This window comes from Protopterus annectens, chromosome 2.part0, assembly GCF_019279795.1.
Source record: "Protopterus annectens isolate FY-2018-M chromosome 2.part0, PAN1.0, whole genome shotgun sequence".
In the NCBI taxonomy this organism is placed as follows: Eukaryota; Metazoa; Chordata; order Ceratodontiformes; family Protopteridae; genus Protopterus; species Protopterus annectens.
In genome coordinates, this window is record NC_056728.1 from 1,102,068,289 (window position 1) to 1,102,087,636 (window position 19,348).

The following is a 19,348-nucleotide window of genomic DNA, read 5'->3' on the forward strand; positions in this document are numbered from 1 at the left end:
AGATAAGGAGCGTGATAGGGACAGGCATCGTAGCCACAAGAGGCGGACCGATTCAGTTCCGTCGGCCCCGCCATCTAAGCAGATTGCCTCCCCTCCTTAAGGTCTCCAGGTCTCCCCCCTCCCGGCTTCATTCTCCACGATTCTCCTCGGAGCCAGAGGAGGAGACCTGGTCACCTTCGAGGTCGTCCAGGTGGCCTTCCCGGCCAGTCTCGGCAGCCTCATCCAGGTCAACCAGAAGTTTACCCGATGCGGACATGGTCCGGATGATGCGTTGATTTCTTCATGCCCAGATGCAGATGGGAGTGCTCTTGCTCGACCCCATTTTTCACCCCCATTGCTCCTTCTCCGACCCACTATCGGGATTCAGAGCTGTCGGATCCGGGTAGCTTCGGAGACGGGGTGATGTCGGCGCCGACAGTGTTTCCTACTTCGGCGTCGACTGCACATTCGAGTTTGTTGGGTCTCTTTTCGGATCCGAGCTCTCGGGGCCATGAGCTGAGTGTCGGATCCAGAGGGCTCAGTGTGCCTTCGGCTCCATTGAGGTCGGAGCGCACTATTCTTTCGGAACCGATCGGGTCATCTCTGGCGCTGATCCACACACCGGATCCGAGGGGGCTGCTTTCGGATCCTAGGGAAAGCAGCTCACCCTCGACATTCGACGTTGTGGAGAGGGTTCTTTCAAGGGATTCGAGGCCGCAGGTTCTTGCTACGGATCCACCCGCCATTCCCTCTCAGACGTGCCTGACTTCCATCACCCGGCCCCAGGGACAGCCTGTGCCTACGTCCCAGATGGTTCCTGTAGAGGAACAGGACATTGTTGGTGAGCCCTCCTCGGACAGCCCCCCCGAGGAGGTTCCTCACAAACGAAAGTGTAAGAAGAGGTGCTTGGACTCACCCGAGTCCCTCACAGATGACAGGGACTTGGAGGAAGGGGAAGGTTCCCCCAGGTCACCCCCCGAGGACGTCTCCTTTGGAGACATTATGGAAATGCTTTGTATTAGCGGGGGGTGGTCAGCCCAAAAGCCTTCCTCGGATGAGTCTGTGTTTCTGAAGGAGTTCGACACAGGCCCATCTACCTCTTGGGTGTCCCCTCCCACTGATCCCCTGGTGGACCTCATAACTACCAGGGCATGGAAGGAGCCGGACACTGTGGAGCCAATACCTAAGAGACCGGACCCCCCCCCCACAGACAGGACAGTTTGGAGCAAGGGTGCCCCGGTAGATGCCATGGTAGTGGTGGCTGCTACCATGAAGAATTGGCACAGGAGAGTTCCTCGGTACATCCTCCAGACAAGGAGTCTCAGACGATGGACTGCCTTGGAAGGTGGATGTTCGCTTCAGCGACCTTCTCTGTCAGGTCACTGAACTATATGGCACATGTACTTTGGCTCCAGTGGGACCTAATCAAAGAGTACGCTGGGTCACCCCCAGAGTCCATGTCGGCCGAGGACAAACGGACCTTCTCGTCTCGAATGGCCACTCTTAAGTCTATCACAAACACCTCTATGCGGCTTCTCTCCCATGCCACAGAGGGAGAGGCTAGAGCCAGCGGAGCAGGCATTGTCTTACGAGGACAGGCCTGGTTCCGTCTCTGCGACCTTGCAGAACCCTTCAAGGCATCCTTCGCGAATGCCCCCCTTTGACGGTTCTACACTTTTTGGCAAAAACATCCACGATACACTACTCCAGAGCGAGAAGGATGGGAAAACGTCTGTCGTCGGGATCTGCTTCTTGGCTCCTCAGAGGTCCTTCTGCAGGAACCAAAGAGGACAGAAGAAGATGTGGTTCCGGAAATCCCAACAATCCCGAGGCAGAGGAGGACAGGGTGGATGCCGGCCCAGAGGCAGAGAGGGGCTGAAGAATTTCGGGTCGAGGGAACCCTTTTCCGATCTACCCGCACCGCAAGTCTGAGGGGTTGCCTGACTGCTCCTCTCTGGAGGCAATCGGGGGTGCTTCTCAGAGCATCTAGCACATTGGGAGTCTATTACGACAGATCTCTGGGTGCTCCGGATCATATCCAGAGGTTACTCAATTCCATTCCTAAGTTTTCTTCCCCGGTCGGTGTGCCTCCCCGATGTCCCACCCAATCAGAGGGAAGTAGCAGCCTTCAAAATAAAAGAGCTACTAAAAAAGAGCCATCCAGCACGTCCCCCCCCGGTCAATCAATTTTACACCATGTTCTTTTTGGTGCCAAAAAAGACGGGGGACTTCCGGCCAATTCTCGACCTGTCCACACTGAACCTGTCAGTCGCCAAAGAAAAGTTCCGGATGGTCACCATTCAATCCATTCTCACACTTATACAGGAGAATGACTGGATGTGTTCTATAGACCTCAAGGATGCGTACTTCCACGTTCTAATGGACAGACGATCCAGGAGGTTTCTCCGATTTCGGCTGGGAGCCAGCCATTATCAGTTCAGGGTCCTACCCTTCGGTCTCACCACAGCCCCCAGGGTGTTCACCAAAGTCATGGCAGTTGTAGCGGCCCACCTGAGGCTTCAGGGAATACAGGTTTTTCCTTATCTGGACAACTGGCTCCTAGCCGCCCCCACCAGGCATCTACTATGTTCAGCAAGGGACTACTTCCTACATCTCGCCCGCCATCTAGGGATGATGATCAGCCACAAGAAATCCTCCCTTCAGCCTACTCAGATCTTAGATTTCATAGGGGCCAGGATAGACACAATTCAGTCCAAAGTCTTTCTGACGACGGGCAGACTCCTCAACCTAAACCTCCATGTTTTGGCTCTTCTACAGTCCTCGGCCCCTCCAGCAGAATTAGTCCTGAGGGCTCTGGGGTCCATGGCAGCGGCCATCAGCCTGTCACCACTCGCATTTTTGAATATGAGGATTCTCCAATGGACCTTACAGGTCCAGTGGTCCATCCTACGACATCCCTTGTCTTCCCCTCAGCAGGGTTTGCAGGGAATCTCTACTTTGGTGGCTCCATTCCTGGCACCTCCGGGAAGGGCGCCCCTTCTCCATGTCCCCACCCCAAGTCACAGTGACCATGGACACATCTCGCCTTGGGTGGGGGGGGGGGCATTGCATGGGCAGAACCGTCCAAGGCATGTGGACTCATACAGAGGCTTTTTGCATATCAATGTTCTGAAGATGAGGGCGGTGCTTCTAGCGTTGCAGGCTCTCCATGCCCTTCTTCCTCTAGGGACTATTGCAATTCAAACAGACAACATGTCGGTGGTCTGGTACATCAACAAGCAAGGGGGAACCAGATCTTACCCACTTTGCCGAGAGGCCATGAGAGTGTGGGAATGGGCGATATCCACCAACCGTTTTCTCATAGCAACGCACATACTGGGTCGGTCAAACATTGTAGCGGACAAGCTGAGTCGAACTATCCTCTCACCTTACAAGTGGTCTCTGAACCCCTTAGTAGTGAAACAGATCTTCCTCAGATGGGGTCAACCTTGCTGCGATCTGTTCGCGTCACCTTTGAATGCAAAGTGCAGCGAGTTTTTTGCTCTATTTCCCCCACCAGGGGAAACCCCCAGAGACGCTCTGGTTCATGCTTGGCCATCCGGTCTTCTTTATGCTTATCCTCCTCTTCCATTGATGACAAAATTCTTGCAGAAAGCTCGTCGGTTGCGGAGCGGAGTTATCCTCATAGCCCCATTCTGGCCTCGTCAAACCTGGTTCCCATGCCTATGGTCTCATCTAGTGCATCCTCCCTGGATCTTAGATCCCATTCTGGATCTGATTTCTCACCCCTTGGGATTGAAGACCCCCGACCTAGACAACCTCAAGCTCTCGGCTTGGTTGATCCAGTTCCCTTAATGGCTAGGACTTCCGGTATCTCATCCTCAGTCAAGGCTATCCTGGTGGCCGCTCATAAGCCTTCTACCAGGAAAGTCTACAAGAGTAAATGGAAGCGTTTTTCTATCTGGGCGGAGCATAGGAATTTGGATAATTTTACGGCTCCTATTCCAGCAGTGCTCGACTTTCTGTCCCACATTTTTCATCAGGGGGCTAGTTCTTCAACTGTTAAAGTTCAATTGGCAGCTATTTCCCACTTTCACATTGGAAACAATTTTGGCCCCCTAGCTTCCTCTAAGATCTGCAAGACCTTCCTGAAAGGTACCTTTCTTCTGAGACCCCCTATTAAGGATGCAGTTCCTCCATGGGATTTAACCCTAGTTCTCCAGGCTCTGACTGGTCCCCTTTTTGAGTCTGCAGCTTCGGTCGACTTAAAGTATGTATCTTGGAAAACTGCCTTCCTGATTGCTATTACCTCAGCTAGAAGGATATCGGAGCTTCAGGCTCTTTGTAGTAAGCCTCCATACATCATTTTTCATAAAGACAGAGTTTTCCTCAGGACTAATCCCTCCTTTCTGCCTAAAGTGGCTTCCGAAGCCAACATCAACCAATCCATCAATCTGCCTGCCTTCTTTCCTAATTATTACAACAAAGGAGAGTATAGACTTCATTGCCTGGATGTACATAGACAGTTGTGATTTTACTTACACAGAAAGGCTGTTTTTCGAAAATCGGAGCAACTCTTTGTCTCATTTGCTAAGTCCTGTTTGGGTAAACCAGTGACAAAGGCAACCTTAGCTAGGTGGATTTCCCAATACATTCTTCTCGCATACAGAAGCTCTGGTCAACCTGAGCCCGTTCGGGCACATTCTTCCCATTCTGTCGCTACTTCTGCGGCCTTCGGGTCAAGGGTCCCTTTGGATGACATTTGTTAAGCAGCTACTTGGACTTCCTCTCATACTTTCATTACACATTATAAATTGGATCTGATATCCAGTGGAAGGGCATCTTTTGGCTCTGCAGTGCTCCGGAATATCCTTCCATGAGGACCTCCCAAGTTGTTGGTAGCTGGGGACTCTGTCCCACAGGTTGCTGATCAAATTAAGTTAACTACTTCAGATAAAGAAGTTATGTACTCACCATAACGTTCCATCTGAGTAGGTAACTTCATTTGTCAGCAACCAACCCTCCCTCGGTCCCCCTGACCTGTAGTTCGTCCTTGAAGGATCATTGTGTTTCACTTCCCAGATGACATCAGATTAGGATGTTCAGGTGGTTTTTCCTTGTGTTATTGTAGTGTTCTATGATACTATGGCAAACTCGATCTGAGGACTAGAGGGAGGTAGCAGGGTGTTATGGGTAGGGGGGAGGAGCTTGGAGCTCAGATCTTTTGCTAGGAAAGCTGCTGGCTCGGATCCGAATTGGATCCGATACCCACAGGTTGCTGACAAATGAAGTTACCTACTCAGATGGAACGTTATGGTGAGTACATAACTTCTTTCTTCTAGCCATCACTTCAGCAAGAAGAGTGTCTGAATTACAGGCCCTCATGGCAGTGGAGCCCTTCATCATCTTCCATGCAGACAGGGTGTCCCTCAGGACCAGTCCTTCCTTTATGCCCAAGGTGGTATCCAGTGTGGCCCTTAATCAGTCCATTCATCTGCCAACCTTCTTTTCTATTCCACAGAACAAAGGAGAACGAATACTGCACTCTTTGGACGTGCACAGACAACTAAGATTTATTTGGACAGGACTAAGCTTCTCAGAAAAACTGAACAGCTGCTAGTTGCCTTTGCTGCAGGGGCAGAGGGGAAGGCCATTTCAAAGTAAGCCATTTCTAAATGGATAGGCCATTCCATTCATTTCTGCTGTAAGCACCATGAAAAACCTACCCCACAGGGGATAAAATCACATTCCACCAGGGCTGCATCTACTTCAACAGCCTTTCTCAGAGGTGTTCCTACCAGGGACATCCTAGAAGCTGCTACCTGGAGTTCTGTTCATACCTTCAACAAGCATTACCACTTGCCTATTTTCTCTAAATCCAGAGCTGGTTTTGCCACTGCAGGGCCTAATTGCTGGTCCTAATGCTCTGTAATTGCCTCCTCCCTTCCTTAGCTTTGGGAATCTACCCAAATGTAATGACTGCAACAGAGAAACACGAAGAACATAGTACAGTTTTGTACACTTACCATAAATGTAGATGTTTGAGTGTATTCACTGTTGCAGTCCTGGTTACCTTCCCTCCAGCCCCCTGACCTTCTATTGACTATATATATCTCTCTTCTTCTTTACTGTATTTAAGCTTTCTGGTGTATTTGCTTACAATTGGAGGTGTAATCTTGTATATAATTGCTTCCCATTATAAGGGCACCTGACATCTGGGGCAAGAAAAACTGATGTAATGGTGTCGGCTGCATGCTTTATACCCCTGACTACCTGATGTCATGGAAGAAGAAACAGCAACCGACGTAGGACCCAAGACTTTGATAATCAGGCCGGCTGAGGGCTACCTGCAGGCAGATAACCCAAATGTAATGACTGCAACAGTGAATGTACTCGAACATCTACATTTATGGTAAGTGTTCACAACTGTACTTTTCCCGTATCCATGAGGGACAGGGGTGCTAAACCGAGGGTGAATTTGCGGTTACCCATTCATTTGTCTAAATTACATTTGAATAGATTAAGAGAAGTGCATTGATTTATGTGGAGTGGAAAACTGTTCCATAAAAGCAGTATTCTCTGTGACACATAGTATCCCTCCAACATGTTCTACTTATTTTGCAAAACAGATTGGGATTCTCTGAGCAGGTGTTTATGATACCATTGGACTTGTGAATGTTTAGTAGGGTGGAAAATGTAGGGTCTGCCGAATATTACATCTGGCAGATGAAGCAGGCTTCTTCTAAAATGTAATAGACTTTGTTCCTGAGATCTGATGACCTTGGAGATATTTATATTTGTGTGGGAGGGATGTAAGAGGCATGAGGTGGTGAGGTTGCCTCTGCAAGGAAGACTTTTGTTGGAAGTTCCTTTAGCCCATCATTTGTACTGAATGATATTAGGTGATGTCCATGTCAGCTGGATGTCCAGCATCTCTTTTAAATCCTCCCCATAAATTATTTATTTCAGAGTTCAAACTATCTTATACACTGCTGGTCTTAGGACAGACCCAGACTTTACTTCTGTAAAGGGCTGTAGCAGTTGTCTGCCTATCTGAATGAAGCCAACTGTGCTGCATCAGGAAGCAGGCCATCTGGTGGCTGCCAGTGATCATGTTCCTGATTGGATGATGTTAGTGTTTATGGTTAATGCATTCTGGCACTTCATTATGTGGAGGTTGTACAGTGCAGTACAGAATATTCTTCAATTCACTCCTGATAGGCACCACTTTCAGCACAGATGTCTGCTGTTTGGACTTTTGTTTGTACCCAGAGTGTTTATGAAGGTCTTAGTCTTAGTAGCTGAAGCCTTTTAGGAAAAAGAGCTCTATATGTTCCCCAGCTTAGATATCTGGCTCCAGATGGCCTTGTTATGGTGTTTCCTCATAGCTTCAGCAGAATAGATCTAACTATGCTTGAAGCTCCAGGTTGACCATAAGCTTGGAGAAGTCTTCACTGTCTCACCTCAGAGGATTGTTTATGTGGAATTGGACCAAGACAGTCTCCATTGTATTATTTTACTTCATTCTGCATGCCAGCCATTAGCTTCAGCACAGCCAGTCAGTACATTCTTTACTCTGTGCGATGAGACCTGATTGCAGGGGGCTGTCCAGGTAGTCATCAGATCTTTAGTTCTGTGGTCCTAGCTCCTGACCCAGTGGCTGATGTGACCCACATATATGCAAAGGTCTGCTTTGCACTCTCCATGTGCTGCATGGTATTTACCTATTCTCCCATACATGCTTGTATTGAAGTAGGCCAGGTCACCACCCTTCCCCAGAATGGATAAGCTGACAATAACAGTTCACTCCCTCACTCTCTCCCCTGCTCAACACCTCAGATACCCAGGTCAGTAACCATTCTGGTGTTATCTGGGTCATAGGCCACAGAACCAGACTAGTAGCAATTGCTTTTCACCGAAGAGAGGGTGCAGGTCATGAATTTGGTGACCTAGATGAGTATGCATCAGACGGTCCAAGCTATGACCCTTTTGTGCCTTCTGCATTTGATGATTATCATAGTCTTCATGGTGCTGTTTACACATCTGACGATATAGGTTTTACTGAGATTATGAGTTGCCAGTGTGTAAAAAGAGAATTGTCATTCAGTCATCAGTCTTATACTGTTGTTATGTTCCTGTTGCCAGGTTTTAGAGAAGTATATAGTCCAATTTCAGTCTTTCATGTGATAACAAAACAGTTATTGTAGACAAACAGTGATACCCTGTGCAGAGAGGTGACACAGTTATGGCAGTGGCCCACAGATAGTGCTATCACTGTCTTGGTGGTTCACATTACATGCCCTTCCCATGTCCTCTCCTACATAGGAACTGCGTCTGTAATCTGGAATTTTCAGAAGGGGGGCACTCCAACGATTAAACCTTTTTGCTATTGAAGAGTTTGTGAGTCACTTCTTTTCTACTGGGTGCAGCAGAACAGAGGGGGATTCAAAATGGACATGTTGTCCATACTTTTTCATTTTGAAATTTAGGGAAGGAAAAACTACAACTTATCACCTCTGTTGACCATAAAAGGTGTGGCTTCAAGCAGTCAGATCCATGGTGACTTAGGAAATCATCTCAGTTCTTGATAAGGACTGCATCATGCTGAAAGGTAATAGAATGAGAAGAGGCCAAGAAGACATTTGGATTGCAGGCTAGTGATTGCCTTCCCCATCAGAGATTGATATCAAAGTATAGACAAAGAGAAAGAAATAAGGGAATCCTAAATGAAAGACATGCACTGGTTGAGTTTTTAATTGAATCTGGAGCAGAAGCTGCTACTAAAAAAGGATAATTAGTAGGGCATTTAAAATATTGCATGAGAAATATAGGTATCAATCAGAAGAGGTCAGAAATGATTGGGAAGGCAGATTAGATGTGTAATTCACAAAGAAACAATGGGAGGACACGTGTATGCCTCCCAAATGTGTAACAAAATCTAGAAGAGTTTGGATTTTTGCCTGGAAGTGTTTGCATAGATACTTTTATACCCCAAGCAGACTCCAAAGATTTTTTTCTCAGGTAGATGACAAATGTTAGAGGTGTGATGCCAAAGAAAGAGTTAACTGGGAACATATTTTTTGGGGAGTGTTAATGAGTTGGTAGACTTTAAACATTATCTGCAGAGTACTCTGTTAGGAATGCTGGGCAAGCGAATGAGTGCAACTAAGGAAATATTTTTTTTTGAGATGGGATAGTGTGTCTGAATTGCCTATACATAGTAAGGCCTTGTTAAGTTTACATTTGGTGGCTGCCAAAAAGCAATTACTAGAAAATGAAAATCAAAATCTAAACCAAGTGCAATTTTAAGTGGTGAATACTGGAACAGAAATAAAATGAGAACTTTAGACAAGGGTTGGAGTAAATTACATAGAAACAAATGGAAATTGTAGGAACAGTACATGCAGAAAAATGTTTTAGAGGAGGAATTAGGTTTAAGAGAGGGCAGGAATTAAATAATTTATGTAATGTTGCTTAGAATATGTGATACATAGCAATATATGTGAATATGTTTGTAAATGTGAACTTGTTAATGTGGTTGATTATGTTTATATTAATGTAAGTCTGCCTATGTCACAAGTGATAATTCAATAAAGGTGTTTAAAAAAAAAAAGGAGTGCTTCATGTTTGGGAAGACATCTGGCTCCACCTCGGGGCCTGCAACTTGCAGGAGACTCATTCATCCAACCAGATACTCTGCCTGTGGGCTCAAAATTGAATAAAGCTACTACGAAGCCTTCTTTCTGGTAGATTTGCTATACCTTGTGGAAGATGTTCTCTGTTTGTATAGGGTAATACCCTGTATTGTCTCAGTCAGTTAGTTTATAAATGAACCCAACCTACTTTAGGCTCCTGTATAATTTGGCCCTTAATTAGTCCACAGTCAGCGTTGCATGTATTTTCCATTTCTAGTCTTCATGAATTTGTGAAAAGTGTGGTTGTGGTCCAGCACCCTGGCTGGTAAGGCAGGTCCCAAGAGATGTTCCACATCAGTGCCCATCTTTGAAGAACACCTCAAATTCTTTTGAAGTTTGATTGATGGAGTTGCCAGTTCTTCATTCAGATTAGATTTCGTTTGTAGTTGTAGTTTTTTTACAAGGATTACTTACCCCTCAACTCATTAACACCTCTGTAGTGTAGAATGTCACACCTCTAGCAGCCTACTCATATCTTACATTCCAGAGCATTTTCTGAAAACTAACCTGAAATAGCATAAGATAAACAAAAGTAAATATTTTGTGAAGAATAAAAGCTATTAAAACTGTACAAATTGAAATGTTATCTTTAAGAAGTATTCTTTGTAGTGATAAAACTCTGTGTATTCATGGTCTTTCCATAAATACTATAATACATTATAATGCATACAAACCCAAAATTATATTTTTGTTAAACTTTCACAAACAGTTTATCACATTTTAGAGAATGGGCAAACTGTACATCAGTACCCTTATAAAGTTGCTAGAAGAACAGGATTTGTGTTAGCATGTGTTTTCTGAAGGATATGCAAATACATGTCATTATTTAGTGAGTTTAAGGTTTAGATCATCTAGTGGATTATGTCAACAAGTTTGTGTCGAAAGTGTATAGAAAGGAAACCTACTCCAGTTCCTTACTTCACTATTCGAGCACACATTCACAGAAACAGAAAAAAGCCATTGTAAAAGGGCAGTTTGTTAGAGCAGCCCAGATGTTTTCCGTTATGGAGGATTTCCTGAGTGAATGTGACAACCTAAAATGTATGTTTGTAAGAAGAGGTTATCCACACAAGTTCATTATGGACATCATGGTGGAAGTAGTCAACAAAAGGGAGAGAGGTTATTTCAGTCCTTTATTATCCAATCTTGACACCAACATAGTCAGCTATAGTAATACTACCCAGGCAATGAATGTGGATACTCATAGAGAGAAGGGAATTTAAGACCTCTTTCATTACTATTTAGACTAACGACAGTTATACCTTAAAAAGAATCTTAGAAAATAATTGGTCCATACCAAGTCATGAAAAGGTCATTAGACCAGTTATAAGTACCCAACCAACCATGGTGTTTAAGAAGGGCAGAAACCTAAAGAATATTTTTGAAATTAACCTAAGGGAAAGAGTAATGAAGGTTACATGAAAAAGTGTTTATTATGCAACTATTGTAAATACATTAAGGAAGGAAACACCTTTCAGATTAATAATGTGGAAGTAAGGCTTCACCCAAAATATAATTGTGCCTCTGAAAGGATTATCTATTGTGCTTTATATAATTGCTGCAGCTGTTTTTATATAGGTAAAACAGATAGAAAGTTAAAAAACAGGATCTATGAGCGTCTATACGATATAAAATAAAAAAAAAAAATACCAATGCACTCAGCAAGCATATAGTGGAAAACACTGGACATTCCTTCCATTTCATTATAATTGACAACATAAAAACAGAACTCCGTGATGGTGCTTGGTCACTTTTATTAGAGAAGAGAGAACTGTACTGGTAGCTGCGTCTTAATACATCCAGCTGGCCAGGCTTAAATGCACATATTTCTATTAGTATCCTTTTAAAACTGAAGGCCCTAGAAAGATAATATGTTTTAGTTATTTATTCATTATTTACATAGATTTTAAATATTTACATATTTACATTTATGATTATCACACTATGAATTTATTGTATTTATTTCAGAATATAGTGAATTCATGTGCTTCATATATACAAATGTAGGATTTTATATGTGTTTTTTTCTTTAAGGGGATGTGTCATTTTAAATAATTTACTAACTGGTCATGACATTTTTAATTAACTAATTTTGTCTATAAAATGTATTGGGATGTTGAACTAATTTTCTGATGAAGTTCTGAAGTGGTCAGGACGAAAGCGCTTATCTTTTGTTTTAAAATTTGTCTCAATAAACTGCAGTATTGGTTTTATTGAAGTGGCCCAAAACATGGTTATGTAAGAACATATCTTCTGTATGCATCTCTTAATAGTGAGTCAGACTTAATGAGAACTGACACAACTCTTTCTATTTACTCTTCCTCCTTTGCTTGCCAACAGCTCATGCCACTGCACTGAGGATTCCGCCCTGAGCCAGGTCAAGAGTTGTCCAGAAGGAGTTGTTATTCAGGCAGCTAGTGGATACTTTTTGGCCCTACCAGCATCATGGCAATAAAGGTTTTAATGATGGCCTAATTCCACCCTTGGGCAGGGGGACAAGCAATCCAAGTCACAGTGGAACCCCATAATGCCCTCCCCATGTAAGTGCACGATTCCACATGTCTCTGTTGAAGGTTCTTAGTTAGCAATAGCTAAATCAGCCAACTGCCTGCCTGCAGACTATATATTTGTATCACAGTCCCTTTGAGGGATCATGGCAGTATGTGGCTAGCTCTACTTCATCTCACTCAGGATGGGAAAACCCATCCTCCCCTGCCAGTACTGCCAGGTATTCAAACTGCCAATAGAGTCCAAGTCACCTTAGTCGTAGCCAGGGCTTTATCCTTCTATATTGCCAGTGCTGGCTTTGACCTGATGCTACCTTTGAATGCCTGAGATCTGGATGTTCAAATTCCCTGTTCTTAATTTCTCAGTGCTGCAACAGGCAACACACTCGCCTTTAATACAGAAAGCTGTGTGTTCTTTCCCCACAACAGGTAGATGGAATGCTGACACTGCAGTGCAGCATGTGGGTCCTGTACCCCTGAATATACCACCCTTCAGATGAGATGTTAAACCAAGCCCCCATCTGCTTGAGTTGCTGGTAGCTCAAGTGGATGCAAAAGATCCCATGGCACTTGTGCAAAAGAGTAGGGGAAGTTTCCTGATGCCTGGTCAAATTTCCCCTAAAAGTATAAATGCTACCTTAGATCTCCCTTGAAAAGAGACTACTAACATAGTTGGACTAACCTGGTCAACAAATGAGAGATAAATAAAATATCACACCTCCCTGTAGTGATGGCTTAAGAGGGGGTATGGCTAGTCCAAATGTCAGTAACACATGATAGCACTGCAGTTTCTTATGCAGCAGTATCATCTCATATATGATTTTTTATGGCCTGGTACATCTAAAGACATGTATTATATTTTCAAGCTTAACTTCACAACTGGGCATTGTTAATTTAATATCAGGTTTTTTTACTGTATGATGTTTCCTGTTATTTTACCTTTGTATTTAAAGTAATAGATTTTGTGTAGTTTGCTGTTGAATATAAGCCCATATCTGGACTGACATCTTTTATATTTTATGATTTAGAATGCTTTGTGCATTGTATTAAAAAGTTAATTCTTTCTTCTTTCTTTCTTTCTTTCTATAACAGCAACTGCCAGAGAACTGCATAGCTCTGCTGAAAAAGTGTCTAACATTCCAGCCATCAAAGCGGTAATATATTTAATATGTTTTCTTTATAAATGGTGTTATAATAGTGCTGCTATAACCACCTTACTGTGATAATATTTGACCTTAAATGACAGAATATTCTTCGCCTTTTACCCTAATTCTAGGCCATTACCCACAAGCTGTACTGTTTGTCTCTCCTTCTGCCTGTGCTTTCCATGTTTGCACAGTGATGTCTTTTTTTGTCATAATTCTTTTTATGTTTTTATTTATTTTTTTATTTATTTTATTTTTTTATTTTGCCTCTGTTGCCTACTGACCCTCAGACCCTCTGTAACTTACCAAGTATTGTCATTAATGAAGCAGCCATGGGGGATTGGTTGGAAGTTTTACTGTATTTTTTCAGCTGTCTCTACCCACACAGGCTCCCAACATGGCACTGGGAATGAGTGTGCAGTGTGCAGTCCACTGAGAGTGTTCACTCACATCCAAAATGGGTATTTCCCCAAGCAGCCCTGTTCCTCCTCCCACAGTACTAGTGATGGTCTGTCTGTTCCTCATCAATGAAATCAAATTACCTCTGAGTCAAGCAAACCCTGGCTTCCCCCAGAAGAGGTGAGTGGCCCATGCCCAATTCACTCCTCTCCCTGTCTGCTGCTCCATTGTTGGGATCACAAATTGAATGACAGTCATCCGGATCATGGTCACGGCCCCATCTCTGTGGTTCACAGAGCCAGTTGGCAGGGCTCTTTTTATTGATGATTGTACACACCAAGTCACTCAAACTATAATGCAATCAAAATCATTAACATAGTTACGTTTTAAGTTTTGATACAGTTATGTAGCACCAGCTTTCAAGCAATGTAACATTAATAAATGTATTTATGTAGATGGCATAAAATGTATAAGGGATATTCAGAAGCATACAGTGCATTGCATACAGGCAGCATGTAAGGACAAAGTATTTCAGAGATGCACATAGCTCAACTGCACTAGTGGAAGCATAGTGCTGTAGGTATAGCAAACAAATGCCTGCATAAGGACAAGAGAGGAGAAGCAAGTTAAAATGGTTTAAAATATGAAAGGCCTTACACTCGCCTCTGTAGAAGCTTCAGCCTGAAAGACTTCTTTGGAGACATGCTCAAGGGGCAAGTCAGATGTTACTGAGGGTGATTCACAAAAGCATAAAGGTGAAAGCAAAGAAAGGCCTCTCTATGTGCTCAACCAAAACAGGCTAAAGTTAATGATGGGTGCTCTGGTCAGTCCCCTGCGGTAGTCTCACGTTTTTCTGTTGTAGTGGTTTCAGAAAAGTACCCTGTTGAACTTGTCAGTACTGTAAGTATGACTTCTGTCATTGATTAAGCAGTTTCTCTTAATGGCAATTCTAGAATGCTGTCATCCAGATCATGGTCCATCTCCATTCCTATGACAAAAGTCGACTGGTCCGAGTTTATGGAGGCTTTCATTAGAGTCCTTCAAAAGATGTCTGCTTTCTCTATTCGCACTGTTTTAAGTAGTGCAGAAGCATATTTTCAGTCTTTCTGATTTCTGCAACATCTTCTTCATTTCTTCACTTGGATCCTGATGCACATTCCAGGGAGGCCAAAGTTGACCAGCAGGTGTCAATGTCCACATTGTCAGAACTGTCAACATTGATTGTGGTCTTGGCATAAGGGCCACAGCCTTTTAGGTCATCAGCTCTAATGTCAACCTTACTGGTGATGTCAGTGATAGTGACACTGATGTTGCTGCTTTTAATGGGATGTTTTTGCCCTGGTGTCAGGGGCTGGGCCTCAGAGGTCAGGCTTGATGTTGGCCTTATTACCGTTGGTGCTGGGTTTAACAGATTCAGCCTTCAGATTTCTGGTTTTGTGGCCCTTGATGATGAGCATAGAGTCAATGGGTTTATCAGCCATTTAACTGGAGTTTGACCCCTAAAATTTGAACTTGATGTTGAGCATGTCAGTGTCATTGCTGGCTTCCAGGGAGTTCAGCCTTCAACAGTTGGTGTCTTCATCCTTGAGTGTCGTATTGTTGTTGACATCAACATTGTTCATGTAAATAGTTTTGCATTTGCTACCCAGAGTGCCTGCACATCTTATGGCATTGATTTTCCCCAATCAGATTTCTGTTTGCATGGACCTCTAGATGTCCACCTTGTTGGAGACCATGTTAGAGTATCTAGAAGTGTCCTGCAGATTCTCCTCATTATCTAGACCTCTGCAAGTTTCATTGTCATCATTGTCAACATCCTCAGGTCCATTATCTTAGTGGCCTGGTAGGAAAAGTATGTGCAAGGGGAAGCATGTAGGCTATCCTTTAGAGTCTCTGGTCCCAAATATCAAAGATAAATGGGAACAATGTTTTTCCACTGATGACTCCAAATTTGGGGATGTTTTAGAACTGATAGGGATGAGAAAGGAGAAGTCTCTGCAGGGAGGCATTTTGAACCCCCCCCCCCCCCCAAGCATCTTCTCTGGTAGTCCTTAATAGACAAAATGATAAAAGTAGCAACTGAGGCTGAATGAGAAAGCCCTGATGTTGAGGCATTTGCTTAAGGAGACACAACAAGGTCATTCAGACTCTGTGACTGGACTTGGATAAAGATTTCCAAACCGGACCTTGTTGTTGTTCTGACTGCTGTTAGGAAGGCACAGACTCCTCATAACCCTGCTTTACATCAACTAGATAAGGAATCAAGGACCATGGACTCCTGAGGAAGCCAGTAGTAGTCCATTACTTCAATTCCAGAAGAAGTTGACCCTTACACATGAAGGGCAGTAAGATCCAGAGTTTACACTGTCCTCTTCTGTGCTCCTCTCCAGCCTCACTCTCTCTCCCTTTGTCAGACATCACACTTTATCATAGACACGCTGTCCGAATTACATCCATCTAACCAAAGACAATTGAGGCAACTCTGGATTAACATGGCAGGGTTGTAAGGGCTCTAGGGCTGCTAGCCTAGTAACCTCCTATGAACCTATCAGAAGAGGGCAGCAGTAAACAAAGACCTTAAACCTTATCCAAAAAGTGCAGTCCAAGAGGTCACCAAATAAGAAAGGCTACTTATATTTTAGAACTGTTTTTATTTTGTTTGAATAATAATATGTTTGAATTTAATGGGGAATTGTACAAACAATTGCAAGAAAGAGACATGGAAGCAGCTTTTGCACCTATGTATGCAAATTTGTTTATGGGTTTGTTTATTGATGATTTCATTTTTATTTGTAGACGAGGTTTATAAAAGTGCTAGAATTTGTTGAAGAACTGCATAAAATAGACTTGGTGTATGCTTTGATGGTTTACAGAAAGGAAAAAAGGTAAATTATTTACATGTAACAGTGGAAGGTATGCAGGATAGTAGTATTAAAACAAGAATATATAGACAGTTTGAATATCAGGACCACATTTTACATGGTGTGAGTTGTCACCCTCCCAACACTATAGATACCTTATGGGGAACGTTTAAGAGTAAACAGATTGTGCAGTGATAGAAAGGAATGCGAACTGGAGATGGCTGGAACTATTAAAATGTTTTATAATAGAGGATATAGAAGTGAACTAATTTGGGAAGGAGTTAGAATAGTTACTACATAAAATAATATCCCCCATTTGTTAGCGAGGAAAGAAAACAATAATGTTATAAACAGAAATGTAACATCAGAATATATGTACTTTGTTACTAAGTATACATTGTTTTCAGAAAAATTAACTAGTCTGGTCAAATACTTTTGGGATATTTTAGAGGGACACTAGCCTTAATCCTCTTTATTTTAGGAAGTTAACAATTTCTTATATGAGGGGAAGGAGTATAAAAGATTTTTTGGTACATGGGAGATTTCATATGCCTAATATGAAAGGAAATAATGGGATGGTAGAGAAGGGTACTGTCCCTTGTGGCAAATGTGCAGAATGTAAGTTTGTAGTGAAAAGTTTTGATAAAATCAATGGTATAAGATTTCAAGATTTCATTTAACTGTGAGACTGAAGCTGTGATATATGGGCTCAAATGCATATGTGGAAAATTCTGTATAGGGGAAAGTTAGGGAACATGTTAGGAATATTAGGGAAGCTAGTGAAGTGAGTCCAATAGCTACACATTTTCAGCAGTTTCGTGATAGGGATCCTTCGGGGTTGCAGGCGACTATTTTAGATCAGGTTCAGAAAGAATATTTATCTCCCTTGGATGTAAAAAAGTAAGTTACAGAAGAAAGAGTCTATTTTTATCTTGAAATTAATACTCTTTTCCCTGTAGGACTTAACAGGGAATGTAACTGGAAATGTTTTTGGTAGTGGGAAATTTCTTATTAAATTGTTTTATTGTTTAATTGTAAAATTATTTAATTAATGAGCTTATGGGATATGTATATACGTATACACCACAGCCATGTCCATCCTTTTCGATGACTGTCGATTTTGCGAAAAGGATGGACATGGCTGTGGTGAATACGTATTTTAAGAAGAGGGAGGAGCATAGGGTGATGTACAAGAGTGGAGGAAGATGCACACAGGTGGATTATATCCTATGTAGGGGGGCCAGTCTGAAGGAGACTGGAGACTGTAAAGTGGTGACAGGGGAAATTGTAGCTAGGCAGCATAGAATGGTGGTCTGTAGGATGACGTTGGTGATCAAGAAGAGGAGGAGGAGTGTGAAAGCAGTGCCAAAGATTAAATGGTAAAAGTTAAAAAAGGATGATTGTGAGGTGGAGTTCAGGGAAGAGTTAAGACAGGCACTGGGAGGCAGTGAAGAGTTACCGAATAGCTGGGTAACTACAGCAGAGCTAGTAAGGGAGACTGCTAGAAAGATGCTTGGTGTGACATCTGGACAGAGGAAGGAGGACAAGGAGACCTGATGGTGGAATGAGGAAGTACAGGAGAGTATACAGAGGAAGAGTCTGGCGAAGTGGGATTGTCAAAGAGATGAAGAAAGTAGACATGAGTATAAGGAGATGAGACGCATGACAAAGAGAGAGGTGGCAAAGGCTAAGGATAAGGCATATGGAGAGTTGTATGAGAGATTGGACACTAAAGAGGGAGAAAGGGACCTGTACCGATTGGCTAGACAGAGGGACCAAGCTGGGAAAGATGTGCAGTAGGTAAGGGTGATAAAGGATAGTGAGGGAAACTTACTCACAATTGAGGAGAGTGTGTTGAGCAGATGGAAAGAGTACTTTGAAGGGCTGATGAATGAAGAGAATGAGAGAGAGAGAAGGTTGGATGATGTGGAGATAGTGAATCAGGAAGCGAAACAGATTAGCAAGAAGGAAGTAAGGACAGCTATGAAGAGGATGAAGAATGGAAAGGCTGTTGGCCCAGATGACATACCAGTGGAAGCATGGAGGTGCTTAGGTGAAATGGCAGTGGAATTTTTAACCAGATTGTTTAATGAAATTTTGGAAAGTCAGAGGATGCCTGGGAGTGGAGGAAAAGTGTTTTGGTACCAATCTTTAAGAATAAGGGTGATGTGCAGAGCTGCAGTAACTACAGAGGGATACAATTGATCAGTCACAGCTTGAAGTTATGGGAAAGAGTAGTGGAAGCTAGGTTAAGAAGGGAGGTGATAATTCGTGATCAGCAGTATACCAGGAAAGAGCACTACAGATGCAATATTTGCTCTGAGAGTGTTGTTGGAGAAATACAGAGACGGTCAGAAGGAGTTGCATTGTGTCTTTGTGGACTTAGAGAAAGCATATGACAGGGTGCCTAGAGAGGAGTTGTGGCATTGTATGAGGAAGTCAGGAGTGGCAGGGAAGTATGTAAGAGTGGTACAGGATATGTACGAGGGTAGTGTGACATTGGTGGGGACTGCGGTGGGAGTGACAGATACGTTTAAGGTGGAGGTGGGATTACATCAAGGATCAGCTCTGAGCCCTTTCTTATTTGCAGTGGTGATGGACAGGTTGACAGATGAGATCAGACAGGAGGCCCCGTGGACTATGATGTTTGCAGATGACATTGTGATATGTAGTGAGAGTAGGGACCAGGTTGAGGAGACCCTGGAGAGGTGGAGATATGCTTTAGAGAGGAGAGGAATGAAGGTTAGCAGGGCTAAGACAGAATATATGTGTGTAAATGTGAGGGAGGGTAGAGGAATGGT

General features: G+C 43.3%; 1 protein-coding gene across 2 annotated transcripts in view; it reads left to right on the top strand.

Moving 5' to 3' along the window:
* The window catches only part of TBCK (TBC1 domain containing kinase), a 1,512,759-nt gene that overhangs the window by 473,748 nt on the left and 1,019,663 nt on the right, over positions 1-19,348 (top strand). For both annotated transcript variants that reach the window (XM_044061297.1, XM_044061298.1), the window contains one exon: positions 13,235-13,296. In XM_044061297.1, coding sequence (XP_043917232.1) covers positions 13,235-13,296 — 62 coding nt within the window. The remainder of the gene's footprint in view (positions 1-13,234; positions 13,297-19,348) is intronic.